At 39.2% G+C, this 19,877-nt stretch overlaps 1 protein-coding gene across 1 annotated transcript in view; it reads left to right on the top strand.

Moving 5' to 3' along the window:
* LOC135477696 (neuronal acetylcholine receptor subunit alpha-10-like) overlaps positions 1-15,745 on the top strand; it is an 85,738-nt gene extending 69,993 nt beyond the window's left edge. The window contains exons 4-9 of the mRNA XM_064757888.1: positions 75-119; positions 4,154-4,263; positions 6,609-7,147; positions 7,825-8,015; positions 12,115-12,213; positions 13,791-15,745. Of these exons, the coding sequence (XP_064613958.1) occupies positions 75-119; positions 4,154-4,263; positions 6,609-7,147; positions 7,825-8,015; positions 12,115-12,213; positions 13,791-14,204 (1,398 nt within the window). The 3' untranslated portion in view covers positions 14,205-15,745. The remainder of the gene's footprint in view (positions 1-74; positions 120-4,153; positions 4,264-6,608; positions 7,148-7,824; positions 8,016-12,114; positions 12,214-13,790) is intronic.
* The last annotated feature ends 4,132 nt before the right edge of the window (positions 15,746-19,877 follow it).

Here is a 19,877-nt window from a genome sequence, read left to right as displayed (position 1 = left end):
GAATAGAATTAAATTGTAACTCCAAAGTGTTAGCTTTTATTTAATTTTATTGTCTTTTTTCTGACTTTTTTTAGGATGAAAAGAATCAAATTTTAACAACAAATTGCTGGCTGAACCAGGTAAGTCTGATTTTTATGCTATGCTTAATTAACATAAAAGAGCTGTACCATAAAATACTTCCAACAAACATCAAACAAGGGCGTGTATACGTGTAAAAAATTAATAAACCACATTGTGCTTTTCTGGCCTGTTGAGCCCATATTTATTTACTTCATTGACATTTTACGCCGTACTCAAGAATATTTTACTTATACGTCGGCTGTCAGCATTATGGTGAGAGGAAACCCGGCAGAGCTTGGGGGAAAAACCACAACCAGGCTGCTACAGCACCTTCCTACGTATGGCCGAACATTAAGCCAGCATGAGCTGGACTTGAACTCACAGCGACCGCATTGGTGTGTTGAACCCAGCGGCCTATTTCTTTACCACGACGATCTTTTATGCAGACCATCTGAACGAAATAGTTGAAGTATATACCTAAAGGATTATTCTCATTTTGTATAGGGTGCAAACTATTTGACGTAATTTAAATGTGTCTTTTGGCGCCATAGTTGAATTATTAGATTGCCCGTATAGAGATATGGTGGCAAATCCGACGTAAAAGACAGTATGGAGAGAAAAACCTGAGCAGCGTTGACAGTGAGATAACTGGCCAATGGTCACGCGTAACTGGTGAACACACAGAAAGAAGCTGACCTTCTCTCAAGATATATCAGTTAAGGATTTATTCCAACTGTTCATGTAAGTGTTTGAAAGGTACAAAGGTACACGACCAGTATAGCACCACGGCTTAAGCAGAATATTTATTTATTTGATTGGTGTTTTACGCCGTACTCAAAAATATTTCACTTATACGACGGGGGCCAGCATTATGGTGGGTGGAAACCGGGCACAGCCCGGAGGAAACCCACGACCATGCGCAGGTTGCTGACAGACCTTCCCACGTACGGCCGGAGAGGAAGCCAGCATGAGCTGGACTTGAACTCACAGCGGCCGCATTGGTGAGAGACTCCTGGGTTATTACGCTTCGCTAGCGCGCTAACCAACTCTTCAGCAGAATAATGTTAAATAAAAATACAGTGATGTTAATTTCAATTTATTGACAGTTAATGGTCTAGAATTAGTCAAAATTACTCTGTGTTGTTTATTAAACCGTTAGAATTAGTTCACGCCATCGAATCTTGTTTCTTCTCAGCGTTATGCTCTACAGGCTGGATTTTAGTGAAGGCCTGGTATAAGCGGACTGATGTGCGTCGCTCGTGGCAACTATTCTACAATATGGTTTAACGGCAATTAATTTTTGGGACATAAACCTGTATACATGTATAAAGTAGAGGCATTTTCAAAATGTCTACAATGTTATATTTACCAATGTTTAACCAAAGTTCTCATGTCATTTTGCAACATATTGTACGTTTATATATTTTTTTCTCAGATTGTGAAACGTTATAAAACGATCCCTAAATCACGAACAGGTAATGAGTTGACATTAGATTCACCAGATTTATTTCACTTGAGTTGAGGAACCCTATCATACAAGAATGAATACAATATGCTACGAAATAGATGAAATATAATTTGGGCCTATGAAAAAACTTAATCGGTCTTATGTGGAACTGTGACATTATTTTAGTATCTCCCAGTCGTCCCAATTAGCCATAATCATTACCATAATAGTGCAGGAGTGGATTCGACACGCAAATTGTATTAAATCACGCTATCTCTATGTGATATAAATGTTAATTCAGTACTCTGGTATTGCCTGTAAATTAAGGCTGAAAAGAGCATTATAGCCTTTTGTGATAGATGGTAAAGTCCATGCCAAATTTGCGATACGCTGAGATACTGGAATAGGCCTTGTAAATCATAACAGTGAGCAACAGAAGCTACTGTTAATCAGTAAACATTTACAGTATTCACACATGTATAACCCATTGTATTGCAAGAACATAAGGGTACATATCAGAATTTCATTTATCACATCGATTCGTTATTCATTTATCTGCCAAATTCCAACTATACCATAGGATTTAAGGATTAATAAAAAAACACTGTAAATGTTTAAACATCACAGTCTTGTGGTTGAAAGACCAGGCCAACATCATAATCGAGTGAGTGAGTGAGTGAGTGCTTGGGGTTTAACGTCGTACTCAACAATTTTTCAGTCATATGACGACGAAGGAATCATTAGGGTGCATGCACGTGTAATGTGCCTCCTTGTTGCAGGACGGATTTCCACCGCTCTTTTATTTAGTGCTGCATCACTGAGACGACTTACCGAAGGCAAGTAAGCCGCCCCGCCCGAGCCATTATACTGATACGGGTCAACCAGTCGTTGCACTATCCCCTTCATGCTGAACGCCAAGCGAGGAAGTTACAACTTCCTCTTTTAAAGTCTTAGGTGTGACTCGACCAAGGATTGATCCTGGATCTACCGGTCCCGAAGCGGACGCTCTACCAACTGTGCTATCTGTGCCAAAGTGTATTCGGTCACATCATAATAGAAGAATGTAGGTGTGTCACATGCATGGAACAATACTACCTCATCTTAAAAACATGTCTAATACGATAGGTAACATTTTGCATCGCCATGTTTAAATATTAGCTCTGGGCTCTCCGGAACACTGTGCCAAAGTGTATTCAAGAGGAAAGTCAGCAATGGCCATAAATATTTAATACCAAGCGAAGACTTTTTAATCGCACTGTGTCCTGTCTTTTGTGCGTTGTCTCCCAGGATAGAATCAGCTTCAATCGAGCAAAGAATACAAAAACAAAAGGCCTGTGCACACTATGGTGTTCAGGCTACGTCAGAATTTCAAAGGTCAGAGGCACAGATACATGGCATCTCTGTGGCTTTGTGAACAAACAAGCACAATCGATAAACATGGATTTGTTTGTCTCGTTTACAAACCTATCTTGCGTAAACACGACAGTGGTTCGAGGTCTGAGCTCATCACTGCACACTCAGCATAATAAAGGATTTCCCAAAGAGACAAAATGGCTTAGAGTTCGAATCTAATTTTGGCAGTATTTCTTTTGTCTGGCCTTTTTATAATTATGGTGAAATTTGTTGTCGTGTGTTAGGCATTTTGAGCCAAAAACTTCTTTGGCTAAAGACAAACGGGGCCATTCCACCTGTAGACATATTTCGTGTCGTCATAAATTAACGTTGCTAATCGCAGCTACATTTTTACTTTCCTGCGTTAAAAGTATCTGTTCTGTTGTGCTGTAGATTGTACCGGTAATATATCAGTAAAGAAACAGTACATGTACCCCGACATTAACGAGGAATGCTCTGCAGAGTGTCCGAAGATAAGGCTATGGTTTACATTGATGAAAACCCCAGCCAGCCAGTCTTCAAAATGTTAATGGCTTGAGACTAAGGTCTTACTAATGTTTTTACAAATGTCAAAGGGACTTTGTTTTGATTGATTGTCTTAGTACGCAGTGTGCATCAAAGTAAACCGGATAATGTGGCTCGTTGTTCGAAATAATTTCTATTGAAATTTCTATTGAACATTTAAATGAAATTGAAACATTAGTCTTTCATTAAAACTATGAAAGACTTCTTTATAATCGATGACCTTTTAAAGATGTGCTGTACTCCAACCAGGTGAACAGCTGTCGCTCCGAAAGATGTTTATGGAAAACGCACTTATATGGACACATCTGCGAAGAAAAAATTACATTACGCAATAAAATATAGTTGTAGAGGCCATCTCACGCTCAGGAGGTCTGTGTGACCAATGATGCCACTGCAATACAGCACGTGGTATTTATAGAAACCGTTTTCATCGATGTTTTCTTTATTTGAACGTTAGTTAGAATCATGCTGTGACATTAAACTTTAAAAAACATAGGCAAAGAAAGGGAGGTAATTCACTATACCGGACCTGACCAGCACATGGTCTGTTACTTTATATTAAACTCCACGCCACGGAATTAACAACATTTTTTTACAGAATGCAATCTTAGATTAAATACGTACTTGTTTACAGGTGTGTGAATGGGATCGTATATGTACATTATTAAGACAACGCCTACGATTAAATATATACCTGTGTATACCTTTGATTTCTTTCTTTCTCACCAGGCATGGATAGATGAAAATTTAAAATGGGACCCTGGCAAATATGATAATATAAAAGTGGTCCGTCTACCGCACAGCGATATTTGGAAACCGGATGTGTTGCTATACAACAAGTGAGTTCCAGTACATTGTATTTACTGATTTACAGGCAGGTGTCTTCCGTTATATTACTCAAGTCCAGACTCACCTGTTAACTCAGGTAATATGTGAATGTGTACGCAAATCACACATTGTTTTTCTGCGTTGTCCCTCTTACGTTTATCCAAACTTCAAGTAGATTGTCTATGCCCACCCATATGTTTTGAATTCTTAAATTTAAGCTTCGTAACAGACATTTGTACAGAGGTAGCCAACCTTAATGAAATTCTTGGTCAATAATCACAATATTTATATATTTGATTTGTGTTTTACTCAAGAATATTTCACTTATACGACGGCGGCCAGCATTGTGGTGAAAGGAAATCGGGCAGACGATCCGCAGGTTTTGGCAAACCTTCGCACTTACGGTCGGAGAGCTTCAGTTAAACTAACAGCGACCGCATTCGCTAGAGGCTCCTGGGTCCTTACGCTAACAACTGAGCCACGGAGGCCCCAATAATTACAATATAATAAAAGATTAACACATTAAGCGGAAACAGACACATTTATGATGCAGAGATCCATGGTATCTCACAAGTGCGAGATTTAAGGAACTAAAAGGACCTATTTTAATGGAATATCCCTGATGCACCAGTTTTTGTAGTAATAACTTGTGACTTTGGTTGAAATCGTCACTCAACACACTCCATCCAGTAAATGCTATAAGACGAGACACTGGTACTGCTCATGATGGATTCTCTGAAATACTGCCAGCCATTGAAGGATAATTCAACAATGTCAACAATTACGACTAACCCTTTAGTCGTAAGGACAAAACATCTGTTGTCGTTTTTGTACAAGTGAAAGTGAAATGTGTTATATGGACGATCTGAAGTTTCCTCTATTTAGGGAATGTAGATGTCTTTCACAGGCTTTCGTACATACAGGTTATTTAAAGCTAGCAGATAATCAATAGACTGTCTATAAATATTATTCTTTCATAACTTCCACATATAGTCGTATTTATACGTGAACAAGTATAGGCTTGTTAAATATTTTATACCGGTGTTACTAATGAGGGATTCATACCACTTACTGAACAACGAACTCCATTTAAAAGGCTTTGTGCGGCGTTAAATGCGTCTCGTTCATAGTGTAAGACCTCGGCATGTAATGTTTGGGTCAGAAACGGACGGTTATTTCCAGGAATGGAAATGCGGCTCTTGCTTGCAAGTGGACAATCATTGCTAGGCTAAAAAGATGACTGAGAGGAGATCGAGTGGAAGCTATCCTGATATATGTGGATTTCCTGATACGAGAGACGATGTTAAGACGGTGATTAGAAATGGGTTACTCGATAATAACTTTCCGTACAAAAAATCAAGCTCAGATCAATATTTTTAGAATAACACAGTTGTCATGCATGTCCTCTACAGGTACCGGGGAGAAAGGGATAGGTTTATTTCTCGTCTGTCACTAATCAATTTTTTCTTTCAAAATATTTCATTTATTTATTTATTTGATTGGTGTTTTACGCCGTACCCGAGAATATTTCACTTATACGACGGCAGCCAGCATTATGGTGGGAGGAAACCGGTCAGAGCCCGGCGGAAACCCGCGACCATCCGCAGGCGGACCTTCCCACTTACGGTCGGAGAGGAAGCCAACGAGAGCTGGACATGAACTGACAACGACCGCAAAATAGTTCATTGTACTGAACTGTACTTTGGTAAAATGGTTCATTGTACTGAACTGTACCTTGGTAAAATGGTTCATTGTACTGAACTGTACCTTGGTAAAATGGTTCATTGTACTGAACTGTACCTTGGTAAAATGGTTCATTGTACTGAACTGTACCTTGGTAAAATGGTTCATTGTACTGAACTGTACCTTGGTAAAATGGTTCATTGTACTGAACTGTACCTTGGTAAAATGGTTCATTGTACTGAACTGTACCTTGGTAAAACTTGGTCTAACGTTACAAAACAGGTCACTGTACTGACTCAGATTTGGTTCAGGCCTTCACTGGTGAGTTTGGGTCGCTTTATCCATTTAATCGTCGGTTTTTCAAACGGGTGGGTATTAAAATTAATTTCCGAATTAAAACTTCGCCCAGATAAGTTCCACCCTTGGGCCGTTTCGCACATATTCAACAAAATTATGCGAAGTTTTGTCGTGGGTTGGCATTTGAAGTATAGGGGCTATTATTCTGACCGATCAAACCGGTACTGGACTCACAATACTTATAGAATTCTTAATATTACAGCTGCACTTACTTGGCCAATGAATGAGTAGTGTAACAAAATGGACATTGCTTCATCAGAGCTTTTAATCCCGTGATCTTTGGACTCTTTAACTGTCACTTTCTCTTTCATTTCAGTGCCGACGTCTCGTCTTACATGTCCAGCATTAGTACCAACGTCATGGTGTCACATGACGGCAACGTCACGTGGCTGTCTATGATCATATTCAAAAGTTCCTGCATGATCGACGTGAAGTATTTCCCGTTTGACGAGCAGAAGTGCAACATGTTGTTCGCCTCTTGGACGTACGACGGCTATCAGCTGAATTTGACAATGAACTCCCATAAAGGCGATATATCCAATTACATCGAGAGCAGTGAATGGGACCTCTTGAACCTGGAAGTTCAGCGCCATGTTGTTTTCTATTCGTGCTGCCTAGAGCCTTACCCTGACATTACGTTCTATATACGAATTCGGAGGCGCCCTTTGTTTTACGTGTTTAACATGGTGCTTCCTTGCGTGTTAATCACTCTAGTGGCCCTGCTGGGCTTTTATATACCCTCGGACTCCGGGGAGAAAGTGACGATGGGTATAACCACCCTGCTGTCAATGACTGTCTTCATGATGCTCGTGGCAGAGAACATGCCGCCCACATCCGATGACCTCCCTTTAATAGGTGAGTTTGCTGTAGGCTGTGCATGGGAAAACGATTCATTTATTAACTTATTTATTTACTTCATGTATGTGTACTTATATACTCTGACTAATTTAAATTCATTTCGATGAGGACCTCAATTTTTCATTTATCTTACACACAGAGAAACATGATTTTTTAAATGAAGAAAAAGCACCCCCCCCCCCGAAAAAAATTAATGTACTAGAATCTACCGGAATTATATTAATCTCATAGAATGGAGCAAAGTTAATGATCGTGGATTTCCCCCGGTTTCCTAATGATGCTGGCCGCCGTATTCTTGATATTCTTGAGTACAGCGTAAAACACCAATCAAACAAATAAATTAATAACAGAGTAAACGTCCAGTGAGGTCGAGAGATCGAATCCAGCCTAGGCTTACGTCAGCAAAATTGTCAAACTTAATCTAGGTTCATTGGTTTTCGCACCAAAGTAACATGTGAAAGAAGTAAACCAGTGCAATAAAGAAAAAAAACAGTGAGAAAACCGTGATTATTGTAAAGTAATGTGAATTTAATAAGGTGAAATTAAACACAATTAAATGTAATGTGCTGACGTCTTCTGTTAAGGTTTAAGTCGTAGAAGACTATTTTGCTGTTTTCCCGTAGCCAGCATGTTAATATGGAACTACCATTTCCCCCGTTTTGCTTCCATTTCAGGATTATATTATGGAATAACAATATGTATTGTGTCATTCGCCACGGGCTTCACTGTTTTAACTCTGAACATCCATCACAAAGGAGTGCGCGGTAGGGAAGTCCCCGAGTACGTGAAGAAAATTTGCTTTGGCTTCCTGGCCAAAATTCTGTGCCTACGGCTCGATTTGCCGGATACGCCAACAACAACAACGGTACGTATCCAAAGGAGGAATGTTCCTCTGTTGTCCTCCGCAAGGAGGACAATGGCTAACTGATTCTCTGCTACAGGCCACAAAGCCTAGAACAATGTATTCATCTTGCTTACAGTTTACATCAAAGTTTTTCTTCTTTCAGATTTAAACCTGCCCGCTATAATTTACATTTAATATACACGAACATGTCATTAAATATGATAAAAGACTTGCAAAAAAAACAGAGGAAAGCAAGAGAGCAACGATGACAGTGTAATAATTGGCAAATGATCAAACGTAACCTGTGAAATCAGGCCTGTTATACGCATGCACGTAACAAAAATGCTCCCCTCGATCAACACTATTCACAACAACAACACCGTTCTCCTGTAGAGCTTCTCATCTCGGTTCAGCGCTTGCTGCTGTCTAGTTTCGCCTAACAAGGGCAGTATACACATCATTCCCCACCACCATCGTTCAGAAAACTGAGCAGCTTTTAATACCCAAATAAGGTAGCACATTGTGCTTGGTCATTGAGATGGGATGTAGCGGTGGCCAACGCCAAAGGGCATTGGCGCATGAACTTAAACAAGGATCTACTTCAAGATGTAAATCCAAAGCACGGTGGTTTCGAAAAAAGGTACCCAGTATTCTCCCCGTGAAGTCCATGCTTTAAATTGGTTCTCAGTGACTAATGCTCTCGCTGTTCATCTTTGGACATACTAGTAAACTTTTACTGTTCTAGGGCCGCGCATGGGCAGTAAGTCTTCGACGACACTCGTGTGACTGTTTGTGCAGTCGTAAGTGTGGTGCGCTATCATGTATCTATGCGTCACACGTGTTAAAGTTCGTTAGTAGCTGGCTAAAAGTCGGTGGTTTTCTCCGAGTACTCCAGTTTCCTTCACCCATAAACGTAACCGTCTTCGCATAAGTGAAAAAATCGTGTGTATGGCGTTAAACGATCATGAATTACCTCAGAACATGTAATTAAGAATTGTATTATTCTGTCCAAATAGCGGTCTTGAATATAATTCTGACACATTACAAAGTATTCTGTCGTAAGAAGACCGGGAAAAATCTTCGAGTGAAACATAAATATTATACCAGTATAAGCACGTTTAATAGATTAACTGGAAATAAAACATCTAAAGAGTTTGGGAATTGTGCGTGTCACATGTATATGTTATCAAACCATCTTGGTTATCTCGGCCATTCATTTGACCCCATGTCAGAGTATTTGACATTTCACCTTTTAGACGTAATCAGTTAAAAAGTAGTTAGAAAACCCCGCAATCGCAAACAGATTTATAGCTCACCGCAAACTCCATGAGAGATCAGTTTTCGTAACTGGTATTCCTTTGACATGAAGATTACAGTATTTACAAACGTATATATGATGAAGCTGCGTAAAAACTTGCCAAATATTCAACGTTAAATAAATGGAAAAAAATATTTTAGCGGCGCGTTTTATTTGAGCAATACTTTGAAAGACTAGGAATGCAAATTTATTACCCTATAGAATTTTTTCGTTTATGACTACGAAGGTGTATCCAGTAGTTCTGATAATATTTTGGTAGGTAATCTATAACTTCGATTCCAGAGTTCTAGAGATCAGCTATAATGGTTGTCTTCACGCCTATGATCATACAGATCCCTATACGACCTGATATGCGCAACAAGATTGCCACAGTGTTGTTTGACCAGCCCTTGTAAATAACGCTTCACTACTGATTAGAAAACTGAAACAATTATTCTGTCATATTGAAGTCAAGCGCAAATCCTCTGCAGGTAATCAATAATGGAGACGGTGTCAAAATCATTAATCTACTCAAGATTTCTTTTTTTAAAAAAAAATGCCAAAATAGTTTCCAAGCTACATGGGTCTAGTTTCTGTAAGTTGACATCTTGGTTGTAGCGTCAAGAGACAACGCGATTAACGAGAAAAGTTACGAAAACCATACTCAGAAAACAAAATTATCTGATCCTAGGATTGTGCATTTGACGCTGATCGTATGATTAAACTGTCCTGTGATCTCAACTTGCTCTATGCTTATCGAAAGCGATTTATGTTGTTGGACATGAGTTTGGTATCGGCTCCCAAGATAACAACTAGTTGATGCTCAAGAATGGTCCAAGTTGACAAGCTAGCAATGATATTTTCTGGAATCATGATAAACTGTGCCGAGTATAAATGTTACACACTTAGCATATGCATATTACTGAGGCTTAGCCGGGCCAGCCAGCCCGCCAGTTCATACTGTATTCTTTCCGGCCGTACGCGGGAAGGTTTGCCAGCAACCAGCGGATGGTCGTGGGTTTCCCTACGACTCTGTCCGGTGTCCTCCCAGCATAATGCTGGTCGCCGTCGTATAAGTGAAATATTCTTGAGTACGGCGTAAAACATCAATGAATTAAATAAATAAATATAAATAAATAAATCATATTGAATGCTTGTCCGAACGTCGTATTTCTGGATATTTCTGGATAAATGAAATGTGCCAAAAGAAATAAAGCATATGATTGTAATATACTACTCTGTGGTCTCCGTGCACTGACTGTCCACATCATCATCTTTGAGTACTGATTATTCACATCGTGGTTTAGTCTTCCGCTCTCGGACTGGATTGACAATTCACATGGCATCTGACTAGGCCTATACATGACGTGACCATGCATGTACATGGCGATTTTTTTTTCAAGCCGGTCACTCTCAGGTTAGGGTTAAACCAACACCGTGTGTGTTCAAGCGATTAAAATACGATTACCTCGGAACCACTCGGTCACGAACTCGTTCCAAACCATCGTTATTAACTGACCAATGAAAACCCTGATTAAAGTAAATTGTCGTGTGAAGTTACATCATGAGTTATTTAAGTCAAGATATCCGGCATGACATTGTATAGCTGACTTTGGCTTTAATCCCTTTATCTTGCATTTTGCTGTATTATTTACCCCGTTTATTTGTTATCTGTATTTCCTGTTTTATAAACAACTCATGTTATTTATTTATTTATTTATTTCACCTGAGCTTTACATCATTCTTAATAATATTTCACTTACGCCACGGTAGCCAGCTTTTTGGTGGAGGGAAACCGGGCAACGACCTGGGGAAATTCAAGGCTATCCGCAGGTTCAAAGTCATAAGGCGGGGCCTCCGTGGCTCAGTTGGTTAGCGTGCTAGCGCAGCGTAATGACCCAGGAATCTCTCACCAATGCGGTCAAGTGAGCTCAAGTCCAGCTCATGCTGGCTTCCTCCCCCGGGATCTGCCCGGTTTTCACCCACTATAATGCTGGCCGCCGTCGTATAAGGGAAATATCCTTGAGTACGGCGTAAAACACCAATCAAATAAATAAATAAATAATTAAATAAATCAATGTCATAAGGCTGTTTGTCTGTCAGTCCACAGTATACACGATGACTCATATCCGCCTCCGCTATCAGTTTGTGCTTCTGATAACTGAGTGGCTGTTTGTCTGTCAGTCAGCAGTATACACGACTGACTCAGTATCCACCTTCGTTAACAGCTCGTGGTAACTGTATGACTCTCTGTCAGTCAGCAGTACACACCGCCGACTCCTTTCCCGTCTCCGTTAGCAACTTGTGCATGTGATAACTAAGTGACTGTTTGTCTGTCGGTCAGCAGCATGCACGACTGACTCATTAGTCGTCTTCTTTAACAGCTCGTGATGATAATATATAGCTACTTGCTTGTTCGCGTCAATAGATTAAGTGATAGCTTGCTGGCTCATTTTAACATATAGTTTTGAACGTGCGGCTCTTCATTTTCTTTAGGATTCATGTAATAACAGACTGACGTTTTCACATGATAACTGTCAACTTATTTTTATGATTTAACAGCTCTTTATAACTGCATGCTCGCCCGCTTCAACTGACTATGGAAGCCGACAGAGAACCTTTGGCCACATCGCTACGTCCACATTTGTAATACATAAGTGTGGTCGCGAGGCACCTGGATTTACCTCGGAATCTCACCTCGCTACCTTGCTACTTGTTTTTACACAAGCCGAGGGAGGGAAAAGTCCTATATCGACTTCACTAATTAACACTTTCTTTTAACTTTTTATGTTCTAACTGACTAACAATTGCTTCTATTCACAGTTTACGCCGGGTTATATGGACAAATCTAAGTCTTACATGAAGTTTAAGATGGCAGGTCACGGGGATTTGGAGACGGGCTGTTCTCGAGCATCCAGACAGGTTTGTTTGCTTGTCAAAGCGTAGACAAATTGGATGTGGAATTCATGTATAAAAACGAAATCACGCCGTAGAAGTAGTATGTTATCAGATAAACTGGCTGGATTCTGAAAGCAAATCGGGTTGAGTAGCGTGATTAAACATTACACATTACATGAAATGAATCCCCAAAACAGTTTCTAGGGTTCAGATATCTTTAGAAATATTTTTGGCAAAAATCCATGTTCGACAATCAAATAAATTTCTTTTTTTCTTTGTATTTGTTAAGAATAGCTCAAATTATTGCCTAACAGTGAATATCAGGCTAGTACATGTACTATTTATAGTGTTGTAATGATTGTAAAGGTTGAAAAAGTTACAATGCGACCCGGTTTATAAATTTCAGGAGGTTTATTTTGTGATTTTGAACTGTAACACGTGCACATACGAGGCTAATATTATGTTAAAGGTGACAACTTGGGATATTCTGATATAATAGCAAAAAATTCGACTGATTTGCACTGATCGAATTCTGTAACCTCTTTCAAACTGGATTCCTGTCTAGTGACCGCACGTCGTGAGTTTAGAGTATGGTAGGACCCTTTATCTGTTAAATAAATATGACACTTTTTGAGTAAAAGACAATCCGCTCTTAGAAGTTTTGAAAAATTTTATAAAATCTGAATATGTGAATTCTGCAAGCATCGATGAGAAACATCTATTTATTGGTGGTGAGAATTTCACTTATACGACGGCGGCCAGCATTGTGGTGGGTGGAAATACACGACCACCCGCAGGATGCTGCCAGACTTTCTCACGTATGGCCGGAGAGGCAGCTAGCATGAGCTCACAACGACTGCACTAACTCAGGGTTCGTTCTTCAGCTTGGGTAATTTTATTATTTGATTTAAGATTGCGATGAGATGTAAGAATGCAAAAATATGCATTTGGTATTTTTTGCATTTTTTGAAGTTCAATGTAATATTAAAAAAACAGAACTCGATTCACCAACATATATACTCTAAGTTTGGTTTTAAATGTGCAATCTGCTTAGCCAGCCAAAATAATATCAAGCGATTTGTGAGACGGGTTTCCCTGCGTGGGTATTGTTAGAAATAGACGACGTTTCATGTGTGCTCTACAAGTGAATATAGGGAAACCTTTAAACCGGCAGAGTTCTCACAATGTAGCATGTTTTAAAGGAAAGGTAAATACATTTCTAGTAGTCTAGACAACAGGTTTAAGTTAAAGTTTGGGATAATTGGAATATAAGATATATGGCCTATATATCTATATATATATATAGCTCAGAACGATATTGACCTCCATACACATTAAAGCACACAGTAAAGTTATTTAATATTTTCTTATTATCGTACGGTCGGTCCTATTTATTAAGATCTCTTCTAAATACTAGAGACAATTACAGATTTGTCGCTACGATAAGCTTGCTATACTGATGAAGTGGCGCGAAGCCGTGAATCCTTCATTCAGATTCAAGATTCAGCTGGACTGTTCCCAGATGAATTCATTAGAGGTAATGAAACAAAACTGTATACTGTTTTATTTTAAAAATTTTTTAAATTTCTATTGTTTTTCAGGACTTTAACACCGTGAAGGAAAGCTCGTTTGGGAGAATGGCGGACACAAAACTGGATGGTGAGGCCAGGGCGGAAAATGGGGGCATCAACGCTAGATTTACACACCTTCTTAATCCACCATCAACTAACGGGCCTATGGCAGAAAATTTTGAGAGACAATTTATGCGGGTTCTTCAGAAAGTTTATCAGACGATTGAGCGAAACGAAATGCGCTTGGTAGACTCGGATCGGCGAGACGCCATTAAACAAGAATGGCAACAGGTGGCGCTAGTAGTCGATCGACTTCTCCTTTGGTGTTTTGTTCTAGTGACCTTGACCTTAACTCTGGCCATAATGCTTCAGGCGCCATATTCTGCGGACAACATCGACGAAGCAGCAGCATCTGAAGCTCAGCGGACCGAAACAGGGTTGTGAGATCTCGGAAGGTCTCGCGAGCTTCGAGGATCACCAGAACGAAAAATCCGGCGTCCAAAGTGTAAATGTGTTGGAAGGAATCTTTTGAACTTAAGTTTAAATCAATTCTATTCATTTTTACATTTAAGGTGTACACGTCTGCGAGTTCGCGGCATTGTCGATGACTTCACTTCCTGGCACAGTATATTAAGTAGCAATGCAGATTTATCTTGCGATGTTTTATCGACGCAGCCCGTGAAAAGAAGATCGTTCGGCGCTATACACGCACGTGAAAGTCGACAAGGTGTGCCCGAATCTATGTGCAATCTAGATTATTCTGGGAGATAGTATTTATTCTCCCTATTGGGGAGTGTATATACATATAATCTATGTGTTATCAAACATCACAAATGATGTTCCCTGCTACAGGAAGACCAATTTGTATAAAAACATGAGATTTTTGATTCTGAAAATTTCATGTAAACTTGCACCAAACCATTCACAAATTTTGCAAAATATTTGTTTATGTAAATAATATCCGCACTTAAGTATGTATGTAAACATTGTAGTGTTCTTATTATTTTGAATTTTAACTATTGCTGTGCGCAAATTTATATCAGTCGTCGAACTCAGAGTGGAATGGTATGTTATCTAAAATCGTGGTCAAGGGGAGACCACTGTGGAAACATGTGCATTGAAAGGGGCACAACGTAGAGGATGTGTGACATACTATACAGATTATTGATCGGCAGCTGTAAATTCGTGGCTAACGGACAATAAATGCCCAGTGGTTCGTCCAGGGCCTAAAAAATGATCGGCACCGCAATTTCTTCAAGCTCAAGTCTGTGATCTGTAGAAGCATGTTCATAATTCAAGTTAATGTCTAGAAATATGTGGTTAAATACGAAGAAAACCTGGAATGAAATGAAGCAAACTTCGAGAGCTTACGTTTTATGGCTTAAAGTGTTTGACCGACAGAACATACATTGTAGTTTCGAGGAGATATCACCTGATCAATATGTTTTAAGCTGGGAGTAACAGAACGTCTGAGCTACCCGCTGGACGGGACGGATGTTCTCCCAGCTGGCTTAAAGAAACATGGGTAACTGTTTCATCGAAAACCAGAGAGGTAATTCTACATTGTGACATCATTATACTAGCCTTGTTGGGTGAATTAAAACAAAAGAACTCAAGTCGCTCAGGACTACCAAATGTACTCTTTGTGCTCATTCGTCAGATGGAAATACCCATAGTCACATGGATATTTGGACATGGATGTGGTCAGTGCTTGTTCGTGTGTTTGTAAATAGTTAAAATGTCATGCAGTAGTAAATTGTTTTGTTCCTTTAGTTGTTTTACGATGTAGTAAAGTACGACACATTTGATTTGGTCCAAGTCACTGTATTGTCCATTGATAAAAGATACCTATTTTCTGGTATGCATGTAATTTATAATGCTTTTTAATTTGCTTGCGTGATCCGTTTTGGGTAAATTCTTCGATTTCTGTTGTTGTCAGCGTAATGTACCATAATAAACATTAAATTATTAAATACTTGTACAGTTTCCTGGAAAGAATAGATCTTTATCTCGTCATTGTATTTCCCGATCAGATAACTTTATCTTTGCTTGGTGTTTCTCGCCTTGCTAAAGGATATTGCACTTCTATGGTGGCTGTCTGGATTAATAGCCTAAGAGGGCTTGCCGGACCCAGAGATGAATCGCCGCACATCATCAGGTACATGGCAAACCCGTGCTGAGTTAGAGCGATGCCCTAATACATAAATGACTATATGTCACGTGTAGTATTCATTTGGCAGTTCTGTCTCCGTAAAACATGACACTTACGACACCAGAAACGACACCAGACACGACACCAGATACACCTGAAAGGCACAAGTCGCTTAAACAATCTACCCAAAAATTCCGCCTTTTTTGCCTTTAACCGTAATGTTGGTATAGTGTAGTTGGCTGTGAGTTCAAGTCCAGCTCATCCTGACTTCCTCTCCGGCCGAAAGTGGGAAGATCTGACAGCAGCCTGCGGAAGGTCGTGGGTTTTCCCCGGGCTCTACCTGGTTTCGTCCCACCATAATGCTGGCCGCCGTCGTATAAGTGAAATATTCTTGGGTACGGCGTAAAACTTCAACCAAATAAATAAATAAATAAATCACGCGGAAAAGCATCGCCGACGGAATTCGGCTTGAGGGTTTGGTGTATTTCACGATTAAATTCTCGACAAAATGAAATCACTGAGGAAATGGAGCCATTGAGGAAAATAGATAATGAAAAAGACAGAATAACTGACAAAATCGAGTCACTGCCAGAATGGAGTCAATGGCGAAATGCAGTTGACGAAATTTTGTCATTCGCAAAATAGAATGACTGACAAAATGGAGACCTTGATGAAATGGAATCATTGACAAAGACAAATAATTCACGAAATGTACTTATTAAACAAATTAAGTCATTGACGAAATAGAGTTTTTGAAGAAATTAAGTTATTGGCTATTTTACAACATAATGACAAGTGGAAGGCGAGGTCCTATCCATATAAGTGTAGAAGTATTTCTTATGTAAGGGTTATCATCTGAGCTTGAGGTGTTTGATCGTGGCTATACACCTGGTAAACGGTTACATAACAGACCGAGGGTTTCAAACACCTCAAGCGAATGGCGATAATCTACTTACACAATGACGCTAATGTTCGACCGCGAGTGCTTTATTTTGCGCATTATCCACTTTCGAGAGACAGTTCTCATGACATGCACTGGCATCAGAAATAATCTAGGTTTCTAGGTAGTTTGTTTTCGTCAAACATGTGCTGTAATAATATGTAAACCGACATCAAATTCCAAACCTTTATGGAATCCAAATAAATTTTCACTATTCATGTCGACTTGAAGTCTAATAGAAAAACACAGTCTTCGAAGCTATCAGTTTAGATTGAACATGATGCCAAGTGAAATTATGATGAATATATCTGGATTTCACTCTATCTTTGCTCGTATTTTACACAGGACTACAACCAACCCACTAAAATGACCCTCAAAGCACATTTGATATAAAGAGCATACAGAATCAAGACTGCAAAATTATCATATCCTTAGAAATTCTGTCATATCTTGTAAAACAATGACACTGAGTAGAAAACACAGAACTTTTTTTGAAAAATTCCCCACCTATCCACACAGATTGTAGTGCTTTAGATGCACACAAAACTGTTCTACGTGATAATTCATACAATCAAGAAATTTGCACTCTTGCCCTTGCTATTTCCTAGCACATATCGCCACAATATGGCTGAAATATTGCCGACATGGCCATGATCATTCATTCATTCTCGGCACATAATTAGGTTATGTGTACTGCGTATATTTGTTTTTTTATAAGGATTATTGTGAACGTTTCACAGAGGTATGGTAAAATACAAATTTTTAGATATGTGAAATTAAGAAACACTTATATACGCTGATTCTATGTCGTATAGGTTGTAGGGCAGTACATCGTTTCCAGAGCTTATGGGGCGGAAAGGACCATGTGTGTTGTGAATAAAAGGGGAAGAAATATACAAATGGTAAAGGGAAAATAGAGTGCAATGGATTAAATACTCTTCGGCTATATGTCGGGATGTTAGAGATTGTATAGAAGAACTTACCCCATTTACTTTGGAATAAATAAGGAAACAATAAAAGACATTATTATACCTTATAGGGTTATTCCCTGTTTCCATTGGTCGAGAGACGGTCACATGATATTCCGCAAAACATAATGTACAACAATCACGCGTCCAAGGAATGCAACGTCTCGCTCCCAAAGTATTATCTTACGTATACGATGCAGTATTCAACGATCCCGTGATAGTGTACGATCACGTGCGTTTATTCCACAGCAGTTATCTCCCTTTGAGAGCTCTCTGGCGCCTGTTTGTTCGCAAAGTTAATAACCTGAAGGTGGTTATTGCTCCGTTGTCGACGTACAAACTCGGCGATTTAAAGTCTTGGCACGGTAATGAAGGTATATGGATGGCATATAAGAGAGTTTATACACTATATTTATATTAAGAATGTTATCACCTTAGGCATTACAAAATGAAGTCATTAAGCGTGTATGCATATTTAGTGTGTCTTCTTGCGGCAGGGCGAGCCCTTGCCGTCAAAGTGCTGCCGCCACTTTATCATGCCGGAGACAACAGAATGACACCCAACCCAGTCACACCATAATGACACCGCGCCTACCAGTCCTGTTTCCTTGCTCTAACCTCAGTTCTTAACGCCATGCGGCAGTAGCAAGTACCATTATTCAAAATCTTTTTTTAAAATTCCAAACTGTAAATTAAGAACGCGCAGTTAGCGAGTCAAAAGCAGTATTGTTGCAAATAGGCCAACTGGATGCCCCACATATTGGTTACAAATGTTCAATCTTTTTGTGGGGTCATGAGGCCACAATAGCCTTCACGCAGAATGGAATGAAATGTACCTGTGTATAGCCATAAGATAGACGTGTAATTTTCAGTCTTTGGAGACACAAAGGTCAGACAATAATAGGTCTCTGGAGACAATGTAGCCTAAAACTGATCCAAGGTCATTGTCTACTCTGCCAAGCTTAAGAGTATTACGATGTACGTTTTATGTGTTTGACATGGACATTTAGCCAAGTGCTGTCTTTTAAAACAGACGAAATCTAGATGAAACTACGTCTCTAGAGACAAGGCAAACTTAATTTAACGTTTTTGTCTGTCTTAAAACATCTAAGAAATACTTTGCCAGTTGTCGATATTTACCACGTGAAATATATATTTTAATGCTCTTAGCCTTGGTAGAGTAGACCGTAATCTTCTGTTAGTGTTGCATTGTCTGGGATGATATATTTATGTGTCTTCACATGCAGAAACAATGCACATTACACTTAGACATGTGTATCTGACTAGTGGTTTGTTTACGTTCTCAACACTTAAGTTCAGTTCGTTGTTATCGATTGTCTCTAAATAAGCATACCCCTTTATTTCGTTTGGCATTGCCTCTAGATAAGCATACTCCTTCATTTCGTTTGGCATTGTATCTAGGTAAGCATACTCTTTCATTTCGTTTGGCATTGCCTCTAGATACGCATACTCCTTCATTTTTTGGCATTGTCTCTAGATAAGCATACTCCTTACTTTTTTTCTCATTGTCTCTAAATAAGCATACTCATTTATTTCATTTCACTTTGTCTCTAGATAAGCATACTCCTTTATTTCGTTTGGCATCGCCTCTAGATAAACACACTCCTTTATTTCGTTTGGCATTGCCTCTAGATAAGCATATTCCTTTATTTCGTTTGGCATTGTACCTAAATAAACATACTCCTTTCTTTCGTTTGGCATTGCCTCTAGATAAGCATACTCATTTTTTTCGCCTGGCATTGCCTCTAGATAAGCATACTCATTTATTTCATTTCACTTTGTCTCTAGATAAGTATACTCATTTATTTCGCTTTGCATTGTCTCTAGTAAAATATAGTTATCTAATCTTTGTCTTTCTTGAAAGATAAACAGGACTTTAGTCCTATTTTATAAATGCAAAAGGAAAAAGAATTTATTGACAGATGTCGGCGCAAAAACATGAAATCTAGATGGTAATGCTCCTATACCCTTAGTCGAATAGACAGTATCATTAACGAAATAAGTTTGGTACTGTCTCTGAAGACTTATTGTTTTCT

Source organism: Liolophura sinensis, chromosome 11 (assembly GCF_032854445.1).
Source record: "Liolophura sinensis isolate JHLJ2023 chromosome 11, CUHK_Ljap_v2, whole genome shotgun sequence".
NCBI classification, from domain to species: Eukaryota; Metazoa; Mollusca; class Polyplacophora; order Chitonida; family Chitonidae; genus Liolophura; species Liolophura sinensis.
The sequence above is the reverse complement of the archived record's forward strand: the minus strand, read 5'-3'. Positions and strand labels throughout refer to the sequence as shown.